General features: G+C 54.1%; 2 protein-coding genes across 3 annotated transcripts in view; both read right to left on the bottom strand.

The window, feature by feature from the left end:
• Window positions 1-389: 389 nt before the first annotated feature.
• On the bottom strand, window positions 390-4,273 carry LOC142041134 (uncharacterized). Its single transcript, XM_075049783.1, has 8 exons — window positions 4,149-4,273; window positions 3,918-4,030; window positions 3,445-3,549; window positions 3,146-3,337; window positions 2,809-2,860; window positions 2,635-2,689; window positions 1,193-2,154; window positions 390-746 (listed from the first exon to the last, which is right to left on the bottom strand). The coding sequence occupies exons 3-7, from the start codon at window positions 3,496-3,498 to the stop codon at window positions 1,212-1,214; spliced, it is 1,296 nt and encodes a 431-aa protein (XP_074905884.1). The 5' UTR covers window positions 3,499-3,549; window positions 3,918-4,030; window positions 4,149-4,273; the 3' UTR covers window positions 390-746; window positions 1,193-1,211.
• Window positions 4,274-10,184: 5,911 nt separating this feature from the next.
• The window catches only part of SELENOI (selenoprotein I), a 33,451-nt gene continuing 19,406 nt past the window's right edge, over window positions 10,185-24,229 (bottom strand). The window contains exons 5-11 of one of the 2 annotated variants that reach the window (XM_075048852.1): window positions 23,697-23,959; window positions 22,071-22,179; window positions 20,442-20,490; window positions 19,794-19,974; window positions 18,783-18,965; window positions 10,499-16,624; window positions 10,185-10,346 (exon numbers count right to left, since the gene is read on the bottom strand). In XM_075048852.1, coding sequence (XP_074904953.1) covers window positions 16,508-16,624; window positions 18,783-18,965; window positions 19,794-19,974; window positions 20,442-20,490; window positions 22,071-22,179; window positions 23,697-23,959 — 902 coding nt within the window. In that variant the 3' untranslated portion in view covers window positions 10,185-10,346; window positions 10,499-16,507. Of the gene's footprint in view, window positions 10,347-10,498; window positions 16,625-18,782; window positions 18,966-19,793; window positions 19,975-20,441; window positions 20,491-22,070; window positions 22,180-23,696; window positions 23,960-24,229 lie in introns of those variants that run through there. The other variant, XM_075048853.1, reaches the window with a different exon arrangement.

The raw sequence follows: 24,229 nt of genomic DNA, 5'->3' as shown, positions 1-24,229 counted from the left end.
CCCAGAGAAATGGGGCTAGAAGATGGCGTCGATCCCGAGGCTGTGCATCCCTCACCAGGGCACCTAGACTGGGACTCTCGGAGCCCTCCCAGGGAGCTCAGCCCCCGGCCTCAGGGGAAAGGGAGGGAGAGCTGGGGCCCGGGCCATGGGAGCGCTCCCAAAAGGCCCCTTGGAGGGACTTCAGGAACAAGGGTGAAGCAGGGACCTGGGATGGATCAGCTGGGGACGTGCCAGCCCCCCGTAGGGTGGGGATGAGGCACAGAGTGGCCCCAATGTCCGTCTCCCTTGCCAGCACTGTCCCTGTCACCCTACCCTACCCCCATTCATGCAATAAAGGAAGAGCTCTTGGGCGTGTTTTAAGGATGCTACTCTTTTAATCGGTCAATAAAGGTTGGGTTTCACTGCTGGCTTCTCTGCAGAGGCCTCGTGTTAGTGGGGAGACCGCGTGTCGCTGGCTGCTTCTCAAGACGAGCCCCTTCCTCCTTCCCTCCGTCTGCCCCGCTGCTTCCCAGTGGCAGCCTCTTTTCCCGCTGCCTCTCCCCAGTGTCCGTGCCCTGGCCGGCAGCCTGGTCCCTCAGCTGCACGGGGAGCAGAGCAGGCACGGCCCTGCCTTCCGCTCTGGGCAGGACGGCAGCAGGCAGACAGCGATGTCGACGGGGACCGAGAGGGGCTGGGCGGGGAAGCCCCAGTCACTTCTCCCCATCGGCTGGGGGTGCTGCCCAGCGGGTACTCTCTTCTGGCCTGCCCTGGAAGAGAGAACGGGGTTGAGGAGGGACCCCAGGGCTCCATTCGTCCCCGAGCAGGTTCCCCCCGCAGAGGCCCAGGCTGGGGGCAGAGGGGGGCCCTGGGCTCCAAACGGGGTCTCTGAGCCAAGGGGCATCTCCTGGGCATCGCCGGCATTAACCCTTGCCCTCCGCAAGCCCCGCAGGATCCCCACCTCCCCCGGCCTCTTTCCGGCTCTGAGCCGGACCCTGCCTCTCCGCGTGCTTTCCTCCCCAGCGGTGTCCACACCAAAACTCAGCGAGAGGCCGTCGCATCTCTCCCCGCCGCCCCCACGCTCCCAGACCACACGATCTCGTCCCACAGAAACGCCTCCTGAACAGCACAGCTTCCACGGCTGCACAAGACAGCCCAGACCCGTCCCCGTCCTCCCGTCCTGCGCTCGCCCTGCCCACGCTCCTCCCCGTCCCACCTTTTCTTGCCGGTGCTCCTCACGCCTCCATCGCCATGGCGTGGAAGAGCGCGTCGACCTGAAACCGGAGGTGGAACGGCAGCTGCGGGTCCGCTTCCGTCGTGCCCTTGGGTTCCAGGCTTTCTCGCACGCTGCTCTTCACTTTGCACCAGGACTCCCGGATGCGCTGCAGCGTGACCCCCTGCCGCAGGCCCTTGTAGCCCACCAAGGGCAGGGGCTCCAGCCCGACTCTCCGCAGCCGCTCCAGGGCCGTGGGAGGGGGAGGCTGTGCCCATGGGGGCAGGGGCCACGTGGGGACCACGGCGGGGACAGACTCCCCCCGCCTGGCTGGCTGCAGGTCGGCACTGCCGGTATCGCCGCCTTTTGCCCTCGCGTCCTGCCTGCCCAGCCTCATCTGTCCCTCGCTGTCCCCGGGGCTCCTGGGCAGAGGCGCGCTGCACTCCTCGCAGCATCTCTCGGGGGCGATTGCGGGGAGCCGCTGGGTTATCTTCCACGCGTAGAGCAGCTCCCCGCTGATGGCCAGCTCAAAGCCCAGCCCCAGTTCCAGCTGGAGGTCCTCCTCGTGCACCAGCATGTCCGCAGTGCAGAGGGTGACGGCCAGCGTGGGCAGGTCCTGTTCTGCCGCGGGCTGGCTGCAGTGCGGGCAGCTGCCGGTGAGGCATCGACGGCACTGCAGGCAGACGGGATATTCTTCCCACACGGCTCCGCACTGGACTGGAGCGCTGCTATCCCAACCTATGTTCAGCTTTCGCAGCAGGTTGCAGCAGATTTGGGTGGTGTTCAGGGACTCCATCAGGGATCTGGCGAGCTCCTTCATGTTGGCGACGGAGGGCTGGTTCCCTGATCTGCTGGAATTTCCACGTCGACCCACATCTCCGGTGTCCGAGGGGAGCTCCCTTGCAGAGGCTGCTTCCTTGCCGTAGCCGCTTTCCCACCATTCTCCTCCATGGGGCTTCCCCGACCTGTGGGGGGACATACCGGCGGGACTGTGGGGCTGCTGTGGGACAGGACCCACCCGGCTCCCTCTCTCTGCCTTCTCCTGGGTGATCTCCCAGCTGCCCGCAGCCAGCCCTGCCAGCTCTGGGATGCTGGGGGTGAGGCTGCGGTCTCGGGAACATGGGGCCAGCCCAGGCCAGGGGCTGAGGACAGAGAGGGGTGCTGGGGCCACCGGTGGGCTCTCTGGGGGTCGGGGCGGTGTGGCGGGTGTCAGCAGAGGGCATTGGCCTGGAAACCTGCCCTCCCCGAGCCATCCCTCCCTTCCCTCGCCCCTCGAGCCCTTTCCTTTCCTGGGGCTGAGCCCGGGCCCTGGCTCTCTGCCGGATCCTGCTCTCGCCCACCCGCAGCCTCCCGGGGGCAAAGGGGCAGAGGGACCCACCAGTGGGGTTCCCCAGCCAGGGGCTCCCGGAGGGGGCTGCCCCCCTGAAGGGAAGCGCTCCGCTTACCTTGCCTTCAGGCTCTCGGCAGAGCCCTCCACGCCTTCCCAGGGGATGGATGATCCTGGGGGAAAAGACAGAGGGAGAGTGAGCGAGGGCAGCCGTCTCTCGTGGGGTGCAACGGCGTCTCTCGGCCGGGAGCCGCTGCGGAGCCCAGCGCAGCTCTGGGACGGGGCTGCTCACCTATCGGGTCCTTCCTCCTGCTGCTGCGACGTCTCTTCCACGCAGAGACCCCCTGCCCTCAGAAAGCAAGCCCCCGGTTAGCGTGAGGTGTCTCCCCTCCCCTGCCCGGCAGACGAGGACCCTGGGAAGGGTAACCGGAGTTTCAGGGACAGGAGCGTCCCTGGCCCCGAGCCCGGTGCCCGAGCGGAGGTGGCTCGGTGGCTGCGGAGCAGGGGCCTGCCTGCGTGGGCAATGGCCGCTGTTCACCGCTCCCTCCCAAAAACCCCGGGGATGGGCTCTGCCCCGGGCTAGCCCCTGCCCAGGGAGCGTTTGGGGCGACGCCAGGACGGACGCCTACCTTGACCTTGGCCTTGATGTCGGGCCACCAGGTCATGAAGGTGCCCAGACCCAGGATGGCCACCAGGGTGGGGGTGCAGGGCAGCACGAGCATGCAGAGGCCCCAGAGGCTCAGGCCGCAGAGGTAGAGCAGCACCGTCAGCTTCCACTCCTCCATCTCGCACAGGGATCGCCAGCATCTCCTCCAGCGGTTCTGCATGACCAGGGGATGTGCAAAGGCGTCAGGAGGGCCCCTTTGTGGGGAGGCCGAGAAACCCGGGGAGGAGAGGTTGGGGGGATGCCAAAGCACCCCGCTCCTACCTGCTGGTTTGCTTCTCCTCCCATCTCTGCTGTGTTTTCCACACGCTTGCCCATCTGCTCGCTGGCTCGCGTGCAGTCAAAGTGACACCCGAGCCTCCCCGCAACCTGTTAAGAGGGGGGCCACCTTTGTGATGCCGTGGTGACATCGTGTAGACACACAGTGGTTGCCACGTCAACCCAGGGCTGAGCTGGCGTGGGAGATTGTGAAGCCATCGGGGAGCAGCCACCCCAGAGAGCCCCTGTGTCAGGGTTCGGAGGGGCAGCGCACCCCAGGACGTAGCCCAGGGCCTGCGGGAGAGTGGGCAGGGAAGGTCCCTCTGGGCCACCCACCTCCACCCCTCGGCCAGGATGGGCCACTGAGATGGCTACCTGGTCCTGGTGGCACCAGGGCTGCTCTGGCACCCCGGGGGGACCTGCTGGTGGCCCTGGCAGCAGCCCCCCACTCCCATCCCGGGGGACTGACGGCTTCTCACCAGCCAGGGACACCGTGATGGTCCCTTCTCCTCTCTGTCGCACCAGGGATCCCGGCCAGGGCCCCGGGACACCCCGTCGGGGTGGTTGTGTGGCTGCAGGGAGGCAGGGAAACCTGAGAAGGAAGGGTGGGGAGTAGGTTAGGCGAACTCTCCTCAAGGGTTTCTCCTCAAAATTCCCATCCACGCTTAAGCGGCTGTTGTGGTGACTTTTCTTGCCAGTGCTCCTTATACCTGCATCACCGTGGCGTGGAAGAGCGCATTGACCTGAAACCAGAGGTGGAACGAAGCTTCGGTTCCCATTCCATGGTGCCCTTGGGTGACGAGCTCCTTGCCAGCCACAGCCAGCCCCACTCGGCCGCGACGCTCCTCCGCACGCTGTTCTTCACTTTGCACCAGGACTCCCGGATGCGCTGCAGCGTGACCCCCTGCCGCAGGCCCTTGTAGCCCACCAAGGGCAGGGGCTCCAGCCCGACTCTCCGCAGCCGCTCCAGGGCCGTGGGAGGGGGAGGCTGTGCCCATGGGGGCAGGGGCCACGTGGGGACCACGGCGGGGACAGACTCCCCCCGCCTGGCTGGCTGCAGGTCGGCACTGCCGGTATCGCCGCCTTTTGCCCTCGCGTCCTGCCTGCCCAGCCTCATCTGTCCCTCGCTGTCCCCGGGGCTCCTGGGCAGAGGCGCGCTGCACTCCTCGCAGCATCTCTCGGCGGCGATTGCGGGGAGCCGCTGGGTTATCTTCCACGCGTAGAGCAGCTCCCCGCTGATGGCCAGCTCAAAGCCCAGCCCCAGTTCCAGCTGGAGGTCCTCCTCGTGCACCAGCATGTCCGCAGTGCAGAGGGTGACGGCCAGCGTGGGCAGGTCCTGTTCTGCCGCGGGCTGGCTGCAGTGCGGGCAGCTGCCGGTGAGGCATCGACGGCACTGCAGGCAGACGGGATATTCTTCCCATACAGCTCCGCACCGGACTGGAGCACTGCTATCCCAAGCTATGTTCAGCTTTCGCAGCAGGTTGCGGCAGATTTGGGTGATGTTCAGGGACTCCATCAGGGATCTGGCGAGCCTGTACTGGCCCCTGTTTACAGGATCCAGACAGATTAAGCAAAATCCTTCAGGGCATTTTTTTAATCTCTCAGCTTCTGAGTGGTTCCTAAAGAGGTGAAATTTCCTCCGGCAGCATATCCGCTCCTCAGCAGCAGCTGAGTCTGCGACCGGGCCTTTGCAGTGGTGTAGCCCCCCCACCCAGTGCACGCTGCTGCCCAGGCTTGCACGAGTGGGTCCTGAGGTGCTTTCTACAGAAGCCACGCTATTTTGGAGGTGGCAGAACCAGTGTGCCCATTGCTGTGAGCCAAGCTTTGCCTTTATCATTGCCAATTACCCATTGCACTGTGGATGTGCATGGGTCATGAGCAACGCAGGCTGAGGCTGGGCATATGTAGCCGGAGGGAGCAGAAAATTGCAGCAAAGGAACAAGTTTTGCAAGGACAAGCTGTCAGCCAGCACAAACCATGAGCAAAGCAGCAGCCAGGGGCATGGAGCCCCTCTGCAGCCCCTCTGCATCCCTGGCTACTGGGCTCCTGCACCGAGGATGCACCTGAACACACTCCGCAGGAGCTGTTTCACTGAGAGAGATCCTCAGAGGGACACAGGACATGACCCAGGCGAGCATGCCCCGCTGCCGCTGCAGGACCCCAAACCCAGCCTGACGCCATGTCACGACCTAAAGGGTTCCCCGGCCTACCGATGTGCCCAAATTGGGACCGTGGGTCCGTAGGATTCCCTAATACGCAGGGACACAGAAGCTTGATCTCTAAATTTCTCTACTCTATTACGCATTGCCACAAATACCACAAAAATCACTTCTAGCAATGATTAATAAAGGGAATATATATGTATCAAGCTATTACAATTTCCAATATTATTATCAGCAATCAATAGTACAGCAGCAATTAATTATAGCAACAATCAATAATAGCAGCAATCAATAATAGCAGGAATCAAATATATATAATATTATGGATTACTACAATCTTATCACTAGTGAAGCAAATTTATAAATAATATAAAACACTAGATAGACTTATGATAGCTTACTTATATACACACACACACATATATATATATATATTATGTATGTTTCCTATATCAAGTGCATTAAACAGATCCCCAAAGGGGACCCAACCATCCCAGAAGTGGCAGGACAAACCGAACCAAGCCCAACATGGGACCTCGAGGGGGACCACTAAAATAACAGAGTCTCACTTTGAAGATGATCTGCATCATGGAGTTTGGAGTCAGCCAGACATCCTCAACGAGGGTCCAAGATCTCGTAGAAAGTTCATGCCGACCTGTTTAGGAAAGGGAAAAGTCTGTGCAGCGTGGGAAGTTCTCAGAGAGAAAAGCTCCATTTGGGTAAAAACTATGTCATTTTTATACTAGACACATAAGAGGGCATAGGACACCACCACTTCGAGCAGCCAATATATGCTGTTAATTCCTATTTTTCACCTGGAACAGCCAATAGATGATGATGTTTTCTGTTCTCTCTGACCAATTTCTAGTTTTCCAGACAGTTTTCCTGTTCTTGCAGTTAGAACAGCCAGTGGCAGTTACTGATTCTTACTTTCTCAGGATGTTTCCCCCTTTTTCCAGACTGTTTTTCACCTTTTCAGACCGTAAGTTGCTGTTACAGTTCCTTGTTTTTGCGCTTACTGGTGGTATCTCAGGATGTCTCTGGTTTCTCGGTACCCAGCTGCACTGCAGACATGCCAGCTGTGCTTCCCAAGGATGCTTCTGGCTCCCAGGCCAAGTTCCCAGGCTGGCAGGCATTTTCGCTGTAGACATTTTCTTCTGTTCAGTAATTTTCCCCTTCCAACCAGGTTGCCTTTATGGCTGCTCACATCACCTCCCCAGCTTCACCCACCTCTCGCCTGTCAGATACAGTTCCTGATTCACCTGCACACCAAATGACTCCCAGAATTGGGCAAATTGGGGAGCTGGCTGCAGACCGGTCCCTCATGTCACCTGTATCCCACAGGCCACGCGGCAAAGGAGGCACGGGGCTCTGGGGCCGTGCATTTGACCCCGTTTCTTGGAGCAACATCAAGTAATTATGGTTTGTAGGAGGTAGTAGCAGGTTTGTCCTCACCAGCGTGACGGGAGGACACAGGATTTGCTTTCTGCCTCCCCCAGAGCTGCAAACATCTCTGCATGGGGCAGGACCGAGCTCCATTTCCCTGGTCCGGGTATGTTGCTTGCCCGCAGCGGGGATTCCTCAGCGCCCGCCCACAGCGTTCCTGCAGCCCCAGGGCTTACCGGCACTCGGACCCGCTGCCCTGGACATGCACCAGCGAGTCCAAAGGTGGGCAAACGTGCCACGTGCCTGGCTCCTCTGCCACGGGCAGCCAAACCAGATTGCAGCACTCAAATCTGGGGTGCCCTGGGAGGGGTAGCCCCCTTGCCAGAGGATGCTGAGGAGGGTGTAAGCCCCCCCAGTCCCCTCCCATTTTGGGCAGGTGATACCCACCAGCGGAGGGCGAGTGGAGAGATGTGTGAGGAGCTGCTGAGCGGGACTGCGCCCATCCCTGCAGCGCTGGGGCACCATACGCTGGCAGGGAGGGGACAGAGGGGGCCGTGGCTGGATAAATATGGGTGGGCAGGCAGCCGTGGTGCCAATGGCAGGTACAGCTCTTCCCCCCAATTAAATGATGAATTAGTGAATTCTTGTGTTAGCCTAGTCTGTACAAAAGGGATCGAGCCCTTGTTTGTTTGTTTTCTTTCCTAATAAGCTCAGAGAATAAAGTTTACTTGACAGAGTATGTTGTCCTGTAAATCTGCAAGGTCCAAACGGACCGTGGCAGCAACCTGGCCTGCTGGCACACGGTGTGCTGCCGAAACCTATTGTTATTAACAATCCCTTAAGTATATTACACCTACCGCAACAATCCTCTTAGAGGAAGCCGTCGAGACGGCTGATAAAGGACGAGGCATCGCTTAATACACCTAGGCTTTAGCCCAGAGGGAAAGCGCATGGCCCCAGGGCATGGGAAGAGGCCGCAGGGCTCTTGGGTTCTGCTCAAGGCTTTGCCACCAGCCTGCAGCCTCCTCCACTGCTCCCAGGACAGCTTCAGCCCCGGATTCCCTGTCTCTGCTATCACCCCGTGTCCCACGTGCGGCTCTGAGGTTTCCCCAGCCCGGCACCATGGCGGCTGCTCACCCGCATCCTGCAAAGATGAGTTAAAGGTGGCCTGGCCAAAGCCGAGCTCCCCCAAAGTTTGGGGATGCTGGGTGGGTGCCACAGCGTGAGGGTTTCAGACCCTCTGCAGCAGCTCGGGTAGGTCTGTGGTGGGGCAGAGCCCGTGCCCGCTGCAACGTCCCACTGGCTGGGGCAACGGCTGTGCCCCACGGAGCTGCGGGATGCAAAGCAACCCCTTTGCTTCGGGAGCAAAATGGCTCCTGGGGCTGTTTCACACCCACAATTTCACAGTCGGGAGAGCACGGTTCCTGCCCCAGCAGCACCATCCATCTTGCACCTTTATTTAGAGCAATTCCGGGTCTTTTCAATAGAAATGCTAGCGGGCAGGCTGGCACTGACGGTCACCGGGGTGCTGGGTACAGAGTGCTGCGGGAAGGAAGAGCAGCGTGGGACCCCCAGGACTCCCCTGCCGCGGCACCGGTGGAGGAAGGCAGAGCTTTCCCAGCAGCAAAGAGGTTTCAGGCATGACGGCATCGGTCCGAAGGGCACCAGGCAGACAGTGCGAACCACAGGAGAGTGGTACTGGGGCTGAAACTCCCACGACCACCAACTGCGTTCTCCCTTCTACCGAGCAAAGGGCATAAAGAACGAATTTAGGGCATGGGGTGTAAATCCTGCACCTCTCAGCCAGTCTGCTGAGCTCCCCAGGAGCTTCTGGAGTAGAAGCACTGCTTTCTGCTCTGGGATGTCTACCTGGAGACGGCCAAAGCTGCCACCGGTCCATTCCTCTCCATTTAGCTCTCTGCCACTCGTGCACCTTCCTGGGCACGCCTGGAGCTGCACACGCAGAGCAGCGACTCAGAACCTCCACGTCTAGCTGAATTTTGATGCAATTTGGTGGCCACAAACTAAGATGCCTCCCCCAGCCCCAAAGTGTGTGTTTGGAAGGCAGAAGGCAGTCCCTCTCCCCTCCCCTGCCACAGCCTTTCCCACCACTGGGCCACCCCCCGGAGCAAGGACCATGTCCCTGGCCACCTCCACATCCCAGCACAGTCCAGATCTGAAGCTGGGTGACCCAGGAGGGCCATGACTCCACGCACCCCCCCCTACAGAAAGTCAGTCTGGGGCTTGAAAGGATGTTCTTCCTAATTCTTGACCTCAGCCTCCCTGGCTAAATCAGTGTCCATGGTCTCCTGCCCAGGACCCGCAGCCGCCAAGAGCAGCTTATACCCCCGTGCGCGGCGCAGGGATAAGGCAGGGATCACCCCGATTAGCACCGAAAAGCTCGCTGTGATGGCGAGCAGCTTTGCTGGGGCAGAGCTGAGTCCTGACTTGTCAGGGCAGTCAAGCTGCTGCCAGGAAAACACCCGTTACCAATGATGCCCAGCCTCCTGCGGATGAAGCAAGCCACGATCCCAGCTTCAAGGAGGCAGGAAAGGGTCGTCAAGTGAAATACAGCATCTCTGCCCACTCTGCATTTTAAGCCCCAGCAGACCATCATTGGGAGCCCCGTGGCCATGGCCCCGCACAGCCCCAGCTCTACCCAAGCCATCCGTGGAAAAGCAGCACCAACTCCAAGGACGCTTTAGGGATTTTATCACTCGTGCAGGGCTTAGGGTTGACCCCAGACACGCCTGTTGCAGAGCAGGGCCCACAGCCTGGAGCAAGGACAGATCCAGAGCCAGCTGCCCAAAGGACAGACCCTGCCACAGGGAGCAGCTTGGCTGCAAGGGATGCCCTTGGCCCCTGACAAGGGGGCTGCTGGGGGGTGCCTGAGCAGGGGCCAAACCCCTGAGAAGAGGGTGTTTGGGGACAGGGACTCTGTTTTCCTCTGAGGAGCCCCGATGCCTGCCCTGGGGAGGTCAGAGATGCCAACTCTTTCCCCAGAGCCCAAACCGGCACCCTGCAGAGGCATGAACAGGGCAGGATGTGCTACTCCCTCATCTCATCGCCCTTCATGTCCAAGTCCTGCTGCTTCGTCTTTCTACAACAGCCATATCCACCCCATCAGCTGTAACCCACAGCCTCCCCAGTACTGCCAACTGCTCTATCTGCCTCACTCCCAAGGAGCAGCCAGCAAGAAACCATCTCTCTGCATGCTGCCCTCAAGCCTGTACCTTGCTTCACCTTACCTTCTTCTTCCTCACTACGTGTGCCTCAGTCATGTTACCAGGGTACACGATGACTTAGACGGAGCCGGTGGTCAGCACTGGCTGCAGGAGTGGCAGAGCAAAGGGGAGAAGCCTACAAGTCAAAGGAGAGCCTTTGGGATGGTGGTTTCAGGTAAAAGAGGATGCTGCACAACCCCACACAACCCCCTGTCCCTGTGCCACGGCCCAGGGTCCTGTTAACCCAGGAGGGTGCCCTGGGGCAGGCACAGCCCAGGGCAACGCTACCTTCTCCTTGCCAAGTCCTCCCCTATACTGCAGCCAGCTTGCTCCCTTCCTTCCCTGCAGCACTTCCACAAGCAGCCTGTCACAGCAGGTGAAGAAAACCCAGCCCTCCAGGGAAAGCTCTCAAGAGCTTTTGCACCTTGGCCATGGCAAGCACAGTTGTTCAAAGCAGGGCTGCAGCTCCAGCCCAGGCACCGCTGCCCAAACTTGCCACCGTTATGCTGGGCTGCCTGTTCAGAAGAAAAAAAGAAAGAAAAGAAAAAAAAAAGAAAAAAAAAAGACAAACACCATTAAAAGGCTTGGAAAATTTTATTCTTTGCTGAACTTTAATAGTTTTTTGTTTGGTTTAAACACAATAAATATTTCAGTAATAGCATTTAACAGACTGGAATTCAAACTCACTGCAGTACCTAAACTCCCAGCGACAGGACTTCGGGGAAGCAATCGGGGTCCCTAGGACCATGGCAGTGCCGGGACCACTGCTGACAGCCAGGATGCTTCATCTGATCTCTGAGTCCAGAAGAACTGGACTTTCTCAGCTCCAGTGGGCAGCCTGGCAGAGCACCCCGAGCCCCAGGCCCCCACTGACAGCAGCTCCTCAGAAAGGCTCAATGGGGAAGAGACAGAACCAAACCACCACACCAGCACAAGCACCAAACGCATCTTTCCCTGCATCATTTCACAGCCCCCACAGCCCTGGGGACCAGGACAGCAGCCAGCAGCATTGGCTCTCCAGCCCCACTGCACAGAGGGTTGGTGGCAGAAAACCGAGCTGCAGAGTCCGGTTAGTGCCTCCAAATTTGCTTCTTGAAGGACAAGGCAGCATTACTAACATCCTCCCCACCCTGCCCAGGAAAACTGAACAGCTGCACGGACACAGGCCTTTGAAGATGCTCTGAAGGGTTGCACAGAAGCTCCCTGTCCTGCATTAATAGCAGAGGCCCAGTGGCAGGAGCCCAGAGAGCCGGGACCGTTTCCAAAACCACTCAGATATAAGGGCTGAGTCTGAAATGCCCCAGTTCACCCTGCCTCTGCAGGTTGGGTTTGATGCTGCTGCCTTGGTTTGCCTTTAGGTGCAGGGTTACAGCTGGAGAAGAAAGCAATTCAGCACTCACTCAGAAGACCCGAGCCAAAACCAGCCTGGGACCCACCACCCTCCTCTTCCAGAGGGGCTGGCACCAGCACAACACGGATCACTACCAAAACCAGTACCCACTTCAGCTGAAAGCTCAAGGGACAGAAGCAGATCAGTTTGAAACACTGCCGGGAAAAGCAGGGCAAAAGATTTTGATTAATGAAGTCTCCAACCTGAAGCATAGCACCAGCTCCTACCAAACAGCCACCACAGACGCCGCTGGCTGAGATGGAATGGCACCTTGGAGGGCGAGCAGCAAATTTCACCGAGAACCTCTGCTCCTGGGGCAACGACACTCTGACCACCTCCTCAGAGACCAGCCGAGAGACCTCTCAAGCCAGGTCTGACCACACCTGGATGGGCCAAAGGGTCTTCCACAAACTAACAGAGACCTTTTCCAGAAGCAAAAAGGTCAGCGTAGCACCCATCGTCACCACGTCCCACCAAAAGCAGCCTCCACCTCACCTCAGCCACTGCTTCGACACAGCACAGCGAGGTACAATAGGTGGGCAAAAGCAGGATGAGTCAAGGTTGCAACCCCACGCCAGGGCTGCAGATCTGCATTAGACAAGCAAAGAGTAAATGAGCTTTCAGCTGACCCAGCTCCATCACCATTGAAGCAAGGCTGACACACAGCACTGAAAGATTTTGGGATGGGGGTGTGTGTAAGGGAATGGTGGTGCGCTGAAGGACTCCCACTCCTCAAGCGAGTGATGCACACTAAGCAAAAAGGGACAACTGGAAACAAGACTGCTTCAGGGAAGTTCCTGCAGGTTTTGGAAGGATACAGAAAACCTCATGCACAGTTATGCCATAAACTAAGGTGACCAGAGCTCAGCTACAGCTTGTTTGCACAAAAATCAACTGTTCCCTTGGACCCATGTATGGAGGGGAAAAAAAAGGGGGGGGGGGGGGGGGGCACGGGCGGGAAGATCTGAGCTAGTTTCCAAAAAGCACGACTTCTCTAGAGACTTTCCAGGTCTATCACAGGCAGGCACAGATGCTCTCAGAGAAGAGTTCAGGAACCTTGCTAGAACTGACCTAAGATCAAAACAGCTCCCGGACTACAAACTGCAGGTACTCAATGCACCCAGGAGGTAACATCAGGCCAGCTCTATTTAAGGAGCTTAAATATATGTTTCCAGAGCCTTAGAAGCTCACGCTTACAACATTCTGCTCCTCTGGCTCTGGCAAAGCCGCCTGTATCGGGTGGCTGATGTTTACGAGAGAAGCGAATGCTGCCGAGCCCTTGCAGTGACCGACTGCAGAATAGAGGAGTTAATTGCAGCACTGGGGGAAGGAACAAGCTAAAACCACAGTGGTAGGTGCTTGGTTTTCCTAGTGTTTGTACGCCCATGGGTCAGCTGCAGCGTTTGTACTTGTAAAACATTGCTTTTAGTGGGACAGCCAGTTTTACCCAAACCCCAGGAGGTCCCAAAACCTGCACTTCACCCTCAGCCCTGGCTCCGCTTGTGAATTCCTGCGCTAGGTCCCTGGATTGGTGCAGAGGCAGGAGCTATGATATGAACCACAAGACCGAGATGAGAAAGGCTGCAAGCAAAGCTGCCTCTCTGCCTCGGCTACGCAAGTCCTTTGCCAACACATTGTCGTGTCCCAGGCTCCCATCAAAACCTGCTTCAGAGCAAAGGCTGACCAGCCGCAGCATGGTGAGGACCAGGAGGAGCTGGCAGTGCCGGCCACCTCTTCCCACAGCACAAGGACCTGCCTGGAGCCTGAGGCCAGGAGACTGACATCCCAGTCAGTCTTGAAGGGGTCTTGAAGGACTGCACCCCCTCCCTGAACAGGTTTTTTCCTGGTAATACTCTGTATTGAGATAGAATGTGCAAAACAGATTTAGGAAAGCATAAGACAGTCCTATTATCAACTCAGCAGGTCCATAAGTAATTAAGAAAATATGATTAACACTATCCCTGGGAGAAGAGACAACACAGATCAGCTCTTAAATACCGGACAGGAGGAGCTGAGGAGTGAGCACACATCCTACCCAGCCTGCGCACAACCCTGTCCCATCCCAAGGAGCACATCCCGCCGCAAGGACAGAGTCTAGCCAGCAAGACAAGCAACCATCACCATAACACAATTACCCTCAGATGCTGTTAGCAAGGAATATGTTTATTTTTAAGACTTAAAACCATTATTATTAATAAATAGTTTGTTTCTCAGCATGCCACACCCCACCATGGCAAGATGGTTTGGTCTTTCTGTTTGTTTCCACTCCCCCCAGAATCTGGGAGCAGGAATCACTTAATTTCTAGCAGCCCAAACAGAACACCCCCACCCCAGCTTCACAGCAGCACGAGTCAGGAACAGTTACCTGTGCGCTGAGATCAGGTCTGCTCTCCCCTCGCTCTGTCACAAGCCTGGCGGCACTAGAGACAAGCGAGCCTATTTTCCAGCACTGATTTAAGGAGATATTTTTCTAGCTTCAAGGTGCAGTAAATTAAGGCACCAAAAATCCAGGACTCTCCAAAGATAAAGCCTGTGCAGATAGGAAGTGGTTCCAGTTTAAGAGAGATCTTTCTCCTACAGCATGACAAATATTTGCAGGATTTTAGAGAGGAAGCCCTGCTTCCACATGTTTGTAACTTCACAAAGGGGTTTTTCAGGGTATATTATGTGCTGCAAAAGAGCACCAGCTCACAGCTAAGTGAAACAACAGATAAACAGTGTATTACTGAGACAAAGTGACATCCTAAGATTTCAGATTGGACAACTTCTCACAGCATTAGCCCAGTCTTCAGGGCCCAGCAACACTAGTGGGAAGAGACGGGACAATGCAAGCTCCAAGCTTGGGACCCCAGAGCTCACTGAAAGCCTAAGGGAACAGCTCAGTTATTCCCTGGTCCTGCAAACTACAGGATCTAGTACTACAGGATCTAGATAACTACAAAGTAAATCATCCGACCTCCACTTTTTGTCAGTGCTGCTAGCACAATTTTGCTATCTATGGGACATGTTCAGATAAGTGTTGTGTCCCATTTTAAGATTCCCTGTAATTCTTGTGCAAGTGTGACTTAAATTTATCTCCCTTCATAATTATATTTCATTAAATAGCAAGAGTCAAAAATTCAAGCACAGCCCAAGTCATTCGTACACTTAGGTTTTTTCTCTGTACAACATCAGTAAAATATATAGGAGTTAAGCTACTTTATTAAATAAACTCTGAAAACCTTTTGCCCCCTCTCCCAGATTAGCCACCCTTCCCAGACACGTCATAGCCGTACAGACACATGAGCACACAGACGTTCAGCCGAGCCCTCCCACGATGTCAGCCCAGATGAACACACCAGCTCGCTCCTCGCAGGGCGTACCGTGATCGAGCTACCCTGACGTTGCACCCCATGCGCGGTGAATGCGTGAGCTTGCCTCAGGATTTCAAGTCTCATAGGCAGCATGACAATGATTTGAATTTACAAAAGAAAAAGCATTAAATAGCAGTTACAGTTTGCAGGTTTCCTAAAGCAGGAGGGGTCTTCACCTGCAGAAGGAAAATGGTGTGACCAAGCTTCTACGAACCACGTTGCACAATAATCAGTGTATAAGCGACTTTGTTCCCATGGTAGATTACATATGCACAATCTGCTGTGCTTGTTCGCTTCCGGATGCAGCCTTTCCAGAGTCTGGGTTTAAGCTACACTCTTCATTCAAGCACAGGTCTTCATTAAATAAAGTGAACCGAAAAGAAAATCAGCATTCAGTCTTCACCACCCCACTCTAACTCAATTGAAAAACAAATTAAAAAAACAAAAAGTCAATGCAAACATGTCTTTTACAAACGGACAGTAAACAAATATATCCCTGGATGAGACATGCAGCCGCTGAGGACACTGGTTTTGAAAAATAAAGGGATATTTGGAAGGACCCCACCACACACACGCCTGTCAGCTTTCTGAAAGTGCACACACAACCAACACAACACTTATTAAGGTGCTTCTCCAAGCGGTGGATTTGCTGCCATTGATGGTCTGGCGGGAAGGGAGATGTGCAGACTGAGCCTGGCTGCACTGCTACAAAAGAATAGGCTCAGGCAGCACGCAATGACCCAGCAGAGCCGACCTGAAACAGCAAGTTCATCCTGGTAGGAAGAGGGGGGAGTTAGGCAGGCTGGTGTACGCCACTTTCTGCTGCCGATCAGAGCCCAGACCCCACTTCCAGGCAGGGAACGCATGTAGACAGACAGGAACACAGTCCAGATGTGCTCCCAGGTACCCACAGCTCGAGTGGAGGTATGCAGAAGCCACCTTTCCACTCTTACAGGAAATTGAGCCCCGATTTTCTAAGCCCCCCAAGTAGAATATTACTAGACATTTTGTGTGTTGTTCTTTTTTTCCCCTCTTAAAAAAAAGGTGCAAGTATTTGCCCAAATAGGTGAATGCAGGAAGGCAGGACAGAATGCTGGAGAACTGTCACCATCTGCTCCCTAAGTACCAGCCCAGGACAAGGGCTGTCTAGCAGGATTAGGGACAGACAGGATCTCCCCCGACCATCAGGATGTTCCCCAACCTTGTAGAAATCAGCTGTTATGTTGGTTTTGGTGACAGGTCAAGATGCTTTGCTCAGGTAAAGCCATTTGCATCCCAAACCAGCTTTACCTGAGCAAGAGCTGGAGTTTGAGGTTTCACTGGGAACATTCAGCTGGTCTAATATACAGTAATAGTGACCTGAAAGGCTACCCTCCTCGTCCAGTTTCACCCAAAACCGAAAGCTTGCATTCAAACAGCAGCAGGGGCTGCCCCACACCAGTCCTGCCCTGGCTGCACTGGATACCGTGCGTACTTTGCCCTGATGTCTGTCCAGAGGATAGGTTTAGATCTGTGGTGATGGTTGAAGTATTTACAGGTATTTGCAGCAGTTATTTACAGTACTTCTGCAGACCGCAAGCCGATTTTCTCTTCCTCCACTCCTAGTCAATCTGGCGTGGGCTTCTTTAAGGAGAAGGGCCGTATATTGAAGTGCCTGCTCAGCTGGCTTACCTGGGGACAAGGCAGACACCAGGACCACGTTAGCGAGGCTCGGAAGGACAAGGAGGAAAGCAGGCAGAGTGCCAGACTGGCTACCAGTACAGCTGACAAAGCCCCTGCCACCTTCCTCCACCCACTTTCCCCACCACTGCCCATCCTACAGACTCCCCACGAGTGCAGCAGATCTGGACCACAGCCTCTGTCTTGAGCTATGGGGCCAGCCAGGCTGCCCGCCCCAGGAGCTGAGCCCTGTCCCTGCCAGCCCGACGCTGAGGCCAGCCAGATGCTGAGGCCAGCCAGACACGTGGTTCCGCAAGGTGCAGCCTTGCTCCCTTCCCGTGTAACAGCCTGGTCTATCCAGGAGCAGGCTCACCTCTGTTCCTGCCCTCCTCAGGGGCAGGATTCAAAAACACCTGCCCTGAGCCCAGGCACGCAGGATTCTACCCTGTACTGCTCCCTCTCTGCCCCTCCCAGCAATATTTTTATTATTTTGCTTAAATTAATATGATAATCTCAGATATCTATATGAAAAAATCGCTCCCTGAATCCATTAGCAATTCAAACTGGGGGTCGGGTACTTTGCATTGACCATGAAGACACACACAGGAGGGCTACAGAGAGGGGGGAACCCAGCACCAGGTTTTGGATAATCAGGTCCCTTTTACACCAGTCTTTGGAAGAAGCATTCACCACCTCCTTTGCAGACATGAGAAAACCACAGAGGAGCGAAAGCTGCACAATGCAACGAGCTTTCAGGCATGGTTCAGAGAACCGCAGACAGAAGGATAAACGGATGGTGTGGCACCGGCATCTGGTGACTGCAAGGTAACAGTCATTGCAGAACCAAGAGCGAGCAGTGCTGAGCAGCATCGGAGGCTGAGCTGGGCACAGAGTCAGGGCAGAGGGTTTATTCCTAATCCTTACTCCCAAATTCAGAGCAGTTTGGGATTATGTCCCAGTCCCAGAGCCTTAAAAGGCTCTTCAGCTCAAAGTTTCTTTTTTCCTGGAAGAGAAGACTGCACAGATGGGCCCTTGGAAAGCTGGAGGGGGGTAACGAGGGGAACACAAGCTCAGGGCAGCAGAGCACTAAGAAGCTCACTGCAGGGGATGGGCAAGCCTGGGCAGGAGGATTACACCATCCGCTCAGTCCCCATCTCCAGCTATGATTCCAAGACCAAATTTATTTAAGCTTCTTAGCTATTCAAATCCTTCTTGCACAGAAGCCTCATTACACTAATTGGAAAGACAAGACAACCTGGCTATTACTTCTTTGCTGTAATTACAGTTCAGACTCGACTCTGGAGGCTCCACATTAGAGCTGGGGTTCCCAGGAGACAGGGCTTCCCAAGGAGGGTGTACACACGTGGCAGCAGCCAGCTCTGTAAGGGACATCGGGTCCCTTGCCCTCATTCCTCAGCAGCTTCCTGGGGCATTTCTAATGGGACTCCGTCTCCTCCGAGTTTGTTCTCTTAATCAAAACTCAGGGAGTCAAGCAGAGCTGGCTCAGAGCAAGGGGAACAAATCGGTCCCTGGATCTCTACACAGCCCTTGCAGCAGGGGAAAAGGCATTGCAGCTGCAGTGTCCCCACCTTCCCTAGCAGGGACATCCCCCCTTCCATCCTGGCTCTCCCAGTGACTCCAGCGCAGGGCATGTCAGCAAGGTTGCAGTTCAAACTCGTCAACCAAAGTAACACCAACAGCAGTTTAACTTTCTATACCAAGACTCCCAAATTAAGCACTCCTGCCCAACGTGCAGGCACAGCATCTGCTGCTCTGGGTACCTGCTGGAGTCACCCTTCCCAAGGGTGCAGGTCACCCATGCTGACTTACATCCAAGCTGGTCACTAAGCCACAAGCGCAGTCAGGATGAGTTAAACATGGTGGCAGAGATGCAAGTATTTGTTTCAAACTAATCTCCAGTACAACAGCCCCCTCCGTCACATTGGATGAAGCTTGTTTCAAACCCATGCACCAGTCCGCACGAGCCCCTGACAAGGAAGTCAGCTCAAGTTTCATATGGTCACAGACAGCCTGACAAGAGAGCCATTCCCACTGACATTCACGTTTTTAAGTGGACTGTTCTCTGTCCCAAACAACAGCAGCACCCAAGCAAAGCCTGCAGTCAGAGCACGGCAGCCAAGCCCGAAGCCCACGTGCTGAGTTCACCTACCACGACCACTCCGTAGTGGATGTGTGCCAGGGTGAGGAAAGCAGTTAACAAGTAGAGGAGAAGTGTTTCGCTGTTTGGCGCGAACCCGGACATCACCACGAAGAGCACCGCTGCTATGGGGAGCAGCATCCAGTTCAGAGGCTGGCAGCGCGTGCTGCTCATCTGACAGACGATCAGTTGGCACTGCAGGAAGAGAAAGCTATCAGAGCTTGCACCCAGTATCAACGCTGCAAGCCCAGAGTTGTCCATAGTTGCAGAGAGGATGGTCACACACATACGTGTACCAATTGTCTGCGTTTACAGCTACCATCGTGCAGTTTCCCCGAGTTTCTCACTCGGGATCTTTCTTTGCATTAGAATTCCTGTGGGAGACACAGAGCAAAGCCTCGTGGGGCAGGAATGTAATAGGGAAACAGGCATCAAGGGCATCTTTAAAAGAAAAAGGAGTTCCTTGAGCTGACCAAGCCTTACCAGCATTACGTGCACGATCAGCAGAAAATCCTGCCAAGCAGCAGCGTGAGCTGCTCGACCCAGGGCATGCACACACAGAGCTGCTCAGCCATGCGTCTGAGGTGACGAGCACAGGTGCCTTTGTTAAGGTCTCAAGCAAGCACAGATGCAATATGCAGCTAAATTGGATTTTGACAAAAAGCTTTAGTCCCCCACATTTTAAGTTTCTCCCAAAAAAAGGAAGCAGGAACTCCTTTTGTATTAGCAGTTTGCTATTCACAACACAGAGGATGCATGCTTGTGTGAAGACACTCAATTTAACTAATTCTCTAGTTTCCCAATAGTGAGAGCTGCAGCACAAAATTCGCAGACTCCAAATCCTGTCTAGTTTCCTGTTTGCTCTTTCAACCATAGCGAAATAGTAAAGCTGTTAAGTTAATCTTCACATCTCCCTTCTCTCCTCACATCTGAGCTGGTCTTTTTCTTCCTGCCTTCCAAGCATCCTGGCAGGCTTCACACTTCCCAGGGGATAAACTGGAGTATAAAGCAAAAGCCACTTACAGAAATGTTAGCAAAGGCTGTTCCAACCATGAAATAGAACAGCCTGGGATGGACCTCCAGGATGTCTGTTGGGGACATGAAGATCCACGTGGTGCAGAGCAGGAAGAGCAACACTGGAGATACCAGTGGCAGCATGATTTCATACACAGAGTGGTGCTTCAAGGTGTTATTTTTATAGGCCCTGAAAGGCAAAGAAAGACATGAAAAAACCTGGAACCACAGCTGAGAAATACCTGGTCCCTGCTTTCAGGAGAGGGCTGCAAAATCTCATTGGCCATTCTGCTACTCAAAACTGCTGGTATCAGCCATAACCATGGTTAGACGAGGAAGACGCACACCTTGATTATTAACCCAAAAAACCTCCTGAATTACAGAAGCACCTGGTTGTCTGGTTCTCTGGGTTGTGACCAACAGTACAAGCCTACAAAAGCTGGTGGTCCTTCTCTGCAAGATGCTGCTGAGCAGCCTGCCAGCCCCCTCCTCCCAGTGCACCCTGTAAACTGGTGCCTTCTGGTGTGTCAGACCCATTTTGCCACACGGAAAACAAATCGTCTGACTACTACTAAGGAAACCAAGTTCTAAGAGACTTTGGGGGCTCTTGCAAAGGTGCTAGTGCAGGGAGGGAGTCCTGAGGACAGAGAAACTTACTTGTAGAAGTTATAGAGGCTCATCGGCAGTGTCACAGTGAGTGCACAAGCTGGAAGAGAAAAAGCCGTGTTACTGCTCCACAATAGAGGGAGACCATCATGTGCACCCACGAATAGGCAGGTGGTTGTGCTCTGGTTTAAGTTGCTCACAACAAAAATAGCTCAGAGGTGCACCAAGAATAGCTTGGCACGTTTAAAAGTAGGTGCTCATAATTCTGGTCCAAGAGCTGTAATTACAAGTTAAGGTCTGCTATAAATTAAAGACATTTCAATTTTTAAAAGTTGCATTAATGAACCCAGTATTATGTTTTAATAATTTATGAAGTCTCTTTATAATACCATCTTTAAAGAGACATGAGGTGAGTTCAAACTCCACAAGTGTGGAGTATTCATGTTAAGTTATACAACTGCCAAAGGAAAGCTCAGAATATCCACCTGATTAAGAAAAGTGCAGTCACTAGATTTAACATAATTCAAGACATACTGACTTGAAACTGAGTAGCTACAATCAACCCCTAAAGAAAGGGACATAGACTAAGAAAAATTAAACCAAGAAAGAACTTCTGAATAAGCCAAATTTCATTAAGCAAAGACAGCTCTCCCCAGCTAAGCTTCGCCTAGATTACTCTCCCCTTTGCAGGGGTCGTTCTGACTGACCCCTGGAGAGAAAGGCTGGGCTTTTATTTATTTATTTTTTTGTTTCATTTTTTAGATGGGTGGATGGAGGGCAGGATCCCCACACAGCAGAGTGCTTTTCCCCACCTCCATGGCTGTAACCTCCCTCCTGCAGCAGCCTCAGGCTCCCGCACAGCATTTGGGCTTTAGGTCCTGCCCCGAACATGCTGCAGGGTGAGCTGGAGCCCCAAGCAGCAAACCAAGCACACTCTGCAAACAGCCCAAGTGCCAGGGGGTCCCCGCTGGCCGCCAGCTCCCAGTACCCACCCACACACTGGGCTGCGTGTTATCCCCTAAAAACTCCACGACTCTCGCTGAAAACAAACTGTGCTTCCCCTGGGCAACACAATGCCTGCAGACCCAGCACTCAGGCAACACAGCTATTTAGAGGAGATGTATTTTCACACGCTCACAGGTCCCAGGCACGACGGAGTCTCCTGTTTAGCATCCAGGGGCCAGCACTCAGCTCCAGCTGCCTCCCAGCACCCTGGGACACCCGGCCCCGAGCAGCAGCCACAACCCTCAGCCGCTCTTCATCTGCCCGCTGTGCAGCTCCAGGCCAGGAACCATTTTGTGTCTGTCTGCACAAACCCTTAGCCGCGGGTAGGCAGCACCAGGGCTGATCCCCCAAGCAGCAGCATGCACCTATACCCTCAGGATTGGCACAAAATATATCTGAGGCATGAGCGCAGCACTCTGCTTCCTTGCCCTTTTGGTCAACACAGACCCAGGCAGACTGGAGTTAACTTCTCCAAAGTAACTACATGGAAGACAACAATACTTTGAAATCCTGGGAAAGGGCAGGCTGCTAGAACACCCTCAATTAGTCACTTCAATAACAGCCTACAGGAGCTTTCATTACAGGAAACACAACAGCGTTATCATATAATTAAGACATTGTGTTTTGTTAAAAAGGTGGAGTTTAAAAGACAGGCTTCAACATGGAGTTTCTTACCAATAATCATTGCAGTGAATAGGTCTCTATATAAGAAATTAAACAGGAAAGGTGCATACCAGGCCTCAACTCCCACAATGGCTGTCACTATGTAGACAATTGAAATGGTCTGAAAGAAAGCACAGGACAAGCAGGCGTGAGCAACTGGACGGGCAAGTCCGGCAGCACCCTACCCAGCAGCACAATGCACGTGCCAGGCAGCTTCAGGGAAAGGCAGCTCAAGAAGTACACTCTAAGCTACATCATGTTCATTTTTCCCCACTGGCAGGAAGGAGAAAAATAAAAAAAAAAATCCAGAAACATCCCATGTTATGAGACCAGGTCTAGTTAAGTGTAGTAGCTGAGCTGCTGAGAAGGATATGACCAGGAGCTGCTCCTCGCAGCAGGAGCAAAGATGCCCTCCCACAGCTTGAACTCAGAAAATGCTTGAAGCATGAGAGACGGCTTTTATACTACAAGTTGCAGTGACCCTGGAGGGTTTGTTCAAGGACTCTTACCCATCTGCTGAAGCAATTACAGGGAAAAAGCTAACAAGGGATATTTCAGTTTTAATAGTAACCCTGAAGCTAGGTGAAGCGCACTGCGGGGTGGCTTAGCCCTCCACCCCCTGCCTTTCTGCAATAGGCAGAGATCTGAAAGCACTAGGGTTAAGCAATGCTTTTGGAAACAGGGGCCAGAGTATAGTCAGAGGGGACCAGCTGCAGTCTCCTTTTACCAGCAGAGATTATTATTGCAATTAATGCAGCTGCATTAATCGCACTCTCCTTCCAACCTGTTGCATTTCCCAGCCAGCATCTGATAAGCCAGAAGATAAAGGAGTACTATGTGCTGTGCAGTGCCATGAGATTGCATCCTGGCTAGGAAAGACAGCTGCCAGCAGCAAAGGTGAATTGTATCATCCAGAGCTTGCTCCCAGTTCTGATGGGCTCTTCAGAAAGAGCTTCCTGCAGAGGAGTCCTTAATGGGAGATGGACATGCCAACATACCAAAGGGTCCATCACTGCCAGTCTTAACATCAACTGCCTGGTTACCACGGTACAAAGGGGCACCTCCCCAGGAACCTTTGCTCCAGGCACAGTGATTAACATGTCAATTAGATACTCTGCTACATTTTGGCACATATCCTGCTAGTGCCAAAAGGCACCCCAAACTTCTAGACTTGAAGGTACCCACGTTTGTGTAATGCAGGAAACTAATTAGAGCAATGATTAAAGTGGCCAAAACATGCACCTTAGGATAGCAGAAACCAGGCAGAGGAAACACAAGGCAATATCCATTCTTCAAGCCTCATTTTTTGTGAAGAGTCCATCTACAAAAGCTACTCAGAACAAAATAAAAACCACACCGCACAAACCTCCTTAGATTTAATGGTTTTGAGCAGTCAAACTCTAGTGCCACATGACCCTGGCTCATTAAAGCAATTAAAGCTTAAAGTCATGCAAGCAGTCTTGGAAAGCTCTCCTCCTCCACAGTGCCTGGAGTCAGGCTGAAGACACCCACCTCCAGAGAGTGTTGCAGTGACCAATTTACAAGGCTCTGGACACGTAGCAGAGCTGCATGTATCCCAGGCATGCTAGCAGTTTATCGAGCTTCTGCTGAAGCCGAGCAGCGGCTGCGTGTACTTACCACCTGGCTGATGTCATATCCCCAGGGCAGGAAGAGAATCCCTGTGTTATACTTCTCCCAGTGGGAGAGGATGAACGAAAACAAGACCACCCATAAGAGGAGGTAGAGAACGAAGACACTGACACCCGTGGAGCCCCGTCCAAAGGTGGAGTAGACTGTCACGACAAAGTACACGCATGCCCAGCTGTCCAAGCCATGATCAAAGAGCTCTCCCAGGGGTGTGCTGGAGTTGGTCCGGCGAGCCTGTTTCCCATCAACACCATCTGGGAAGAGAAGGAGGAGAAATGGGGAGTTTTGCTGGATGCCCCCACACAAAGTAATCGGCCAGTTTGCAGCCGACAAAGTGTGCGCAGCCAGCGAACAGCAGCTTTCACTACCTCCATCCTCTAATGGGGAGTGCGCTTCCCACCCCCCTGCTCTATTTGAGACTGAAAAAATGCAACAGTCTGGCAAGATTATATCTATTTAAAGCAGACCGAAGACAGAACTTCACAATTCATCTCAAAGTCAGTTCCAGCATCCTCCTTTCACAT

The sequence above is a fragment of the Buteo buteo genome, chromosome 17, assembly GCF_964188355.1.
Source record: "Buteo buteo chromosome 17, bButBut1.hap1.1, whole genome shotgun sequence".
Lineage (NCBI taxonomy): Eukaryota > Metazoa > Chordata > Aves > Accipitriformes > Accipitridae > Buteo > Buteo buteo.
This window is presented reverse-complemented; position numbering and strand designations above follow the sequence as displayed.

What these genes read in the sequence shown, in the direction of transcription:
- LOC142041134 (XM_075049783.1), bottom strand. Translation starts at nt 3,498, where the DNA reads ATGGGCAAGCGTGTGGAAAACACAGCAGAGATGGGAGGAGAAGCAAAC. An exon ending in GAGGAGAAGCAAACCAGCAG is followed by an intron (nt 3,338 to 3,444) that starts GTAGGAGCGGGG and finishes CTGGTCATGCAG; the next exon opens with AACCGCTGGAGGAGATGCTG. An exon ending in GCCGAGAGCCTGAAGGCAAG is followed by an intron (nt 2,155 to 2,634) that starts GTAAGCGGAGCG and finishes GTCCCCCCACAG; the next exon opens with GTCGGGGAAGCCCCATGGAG.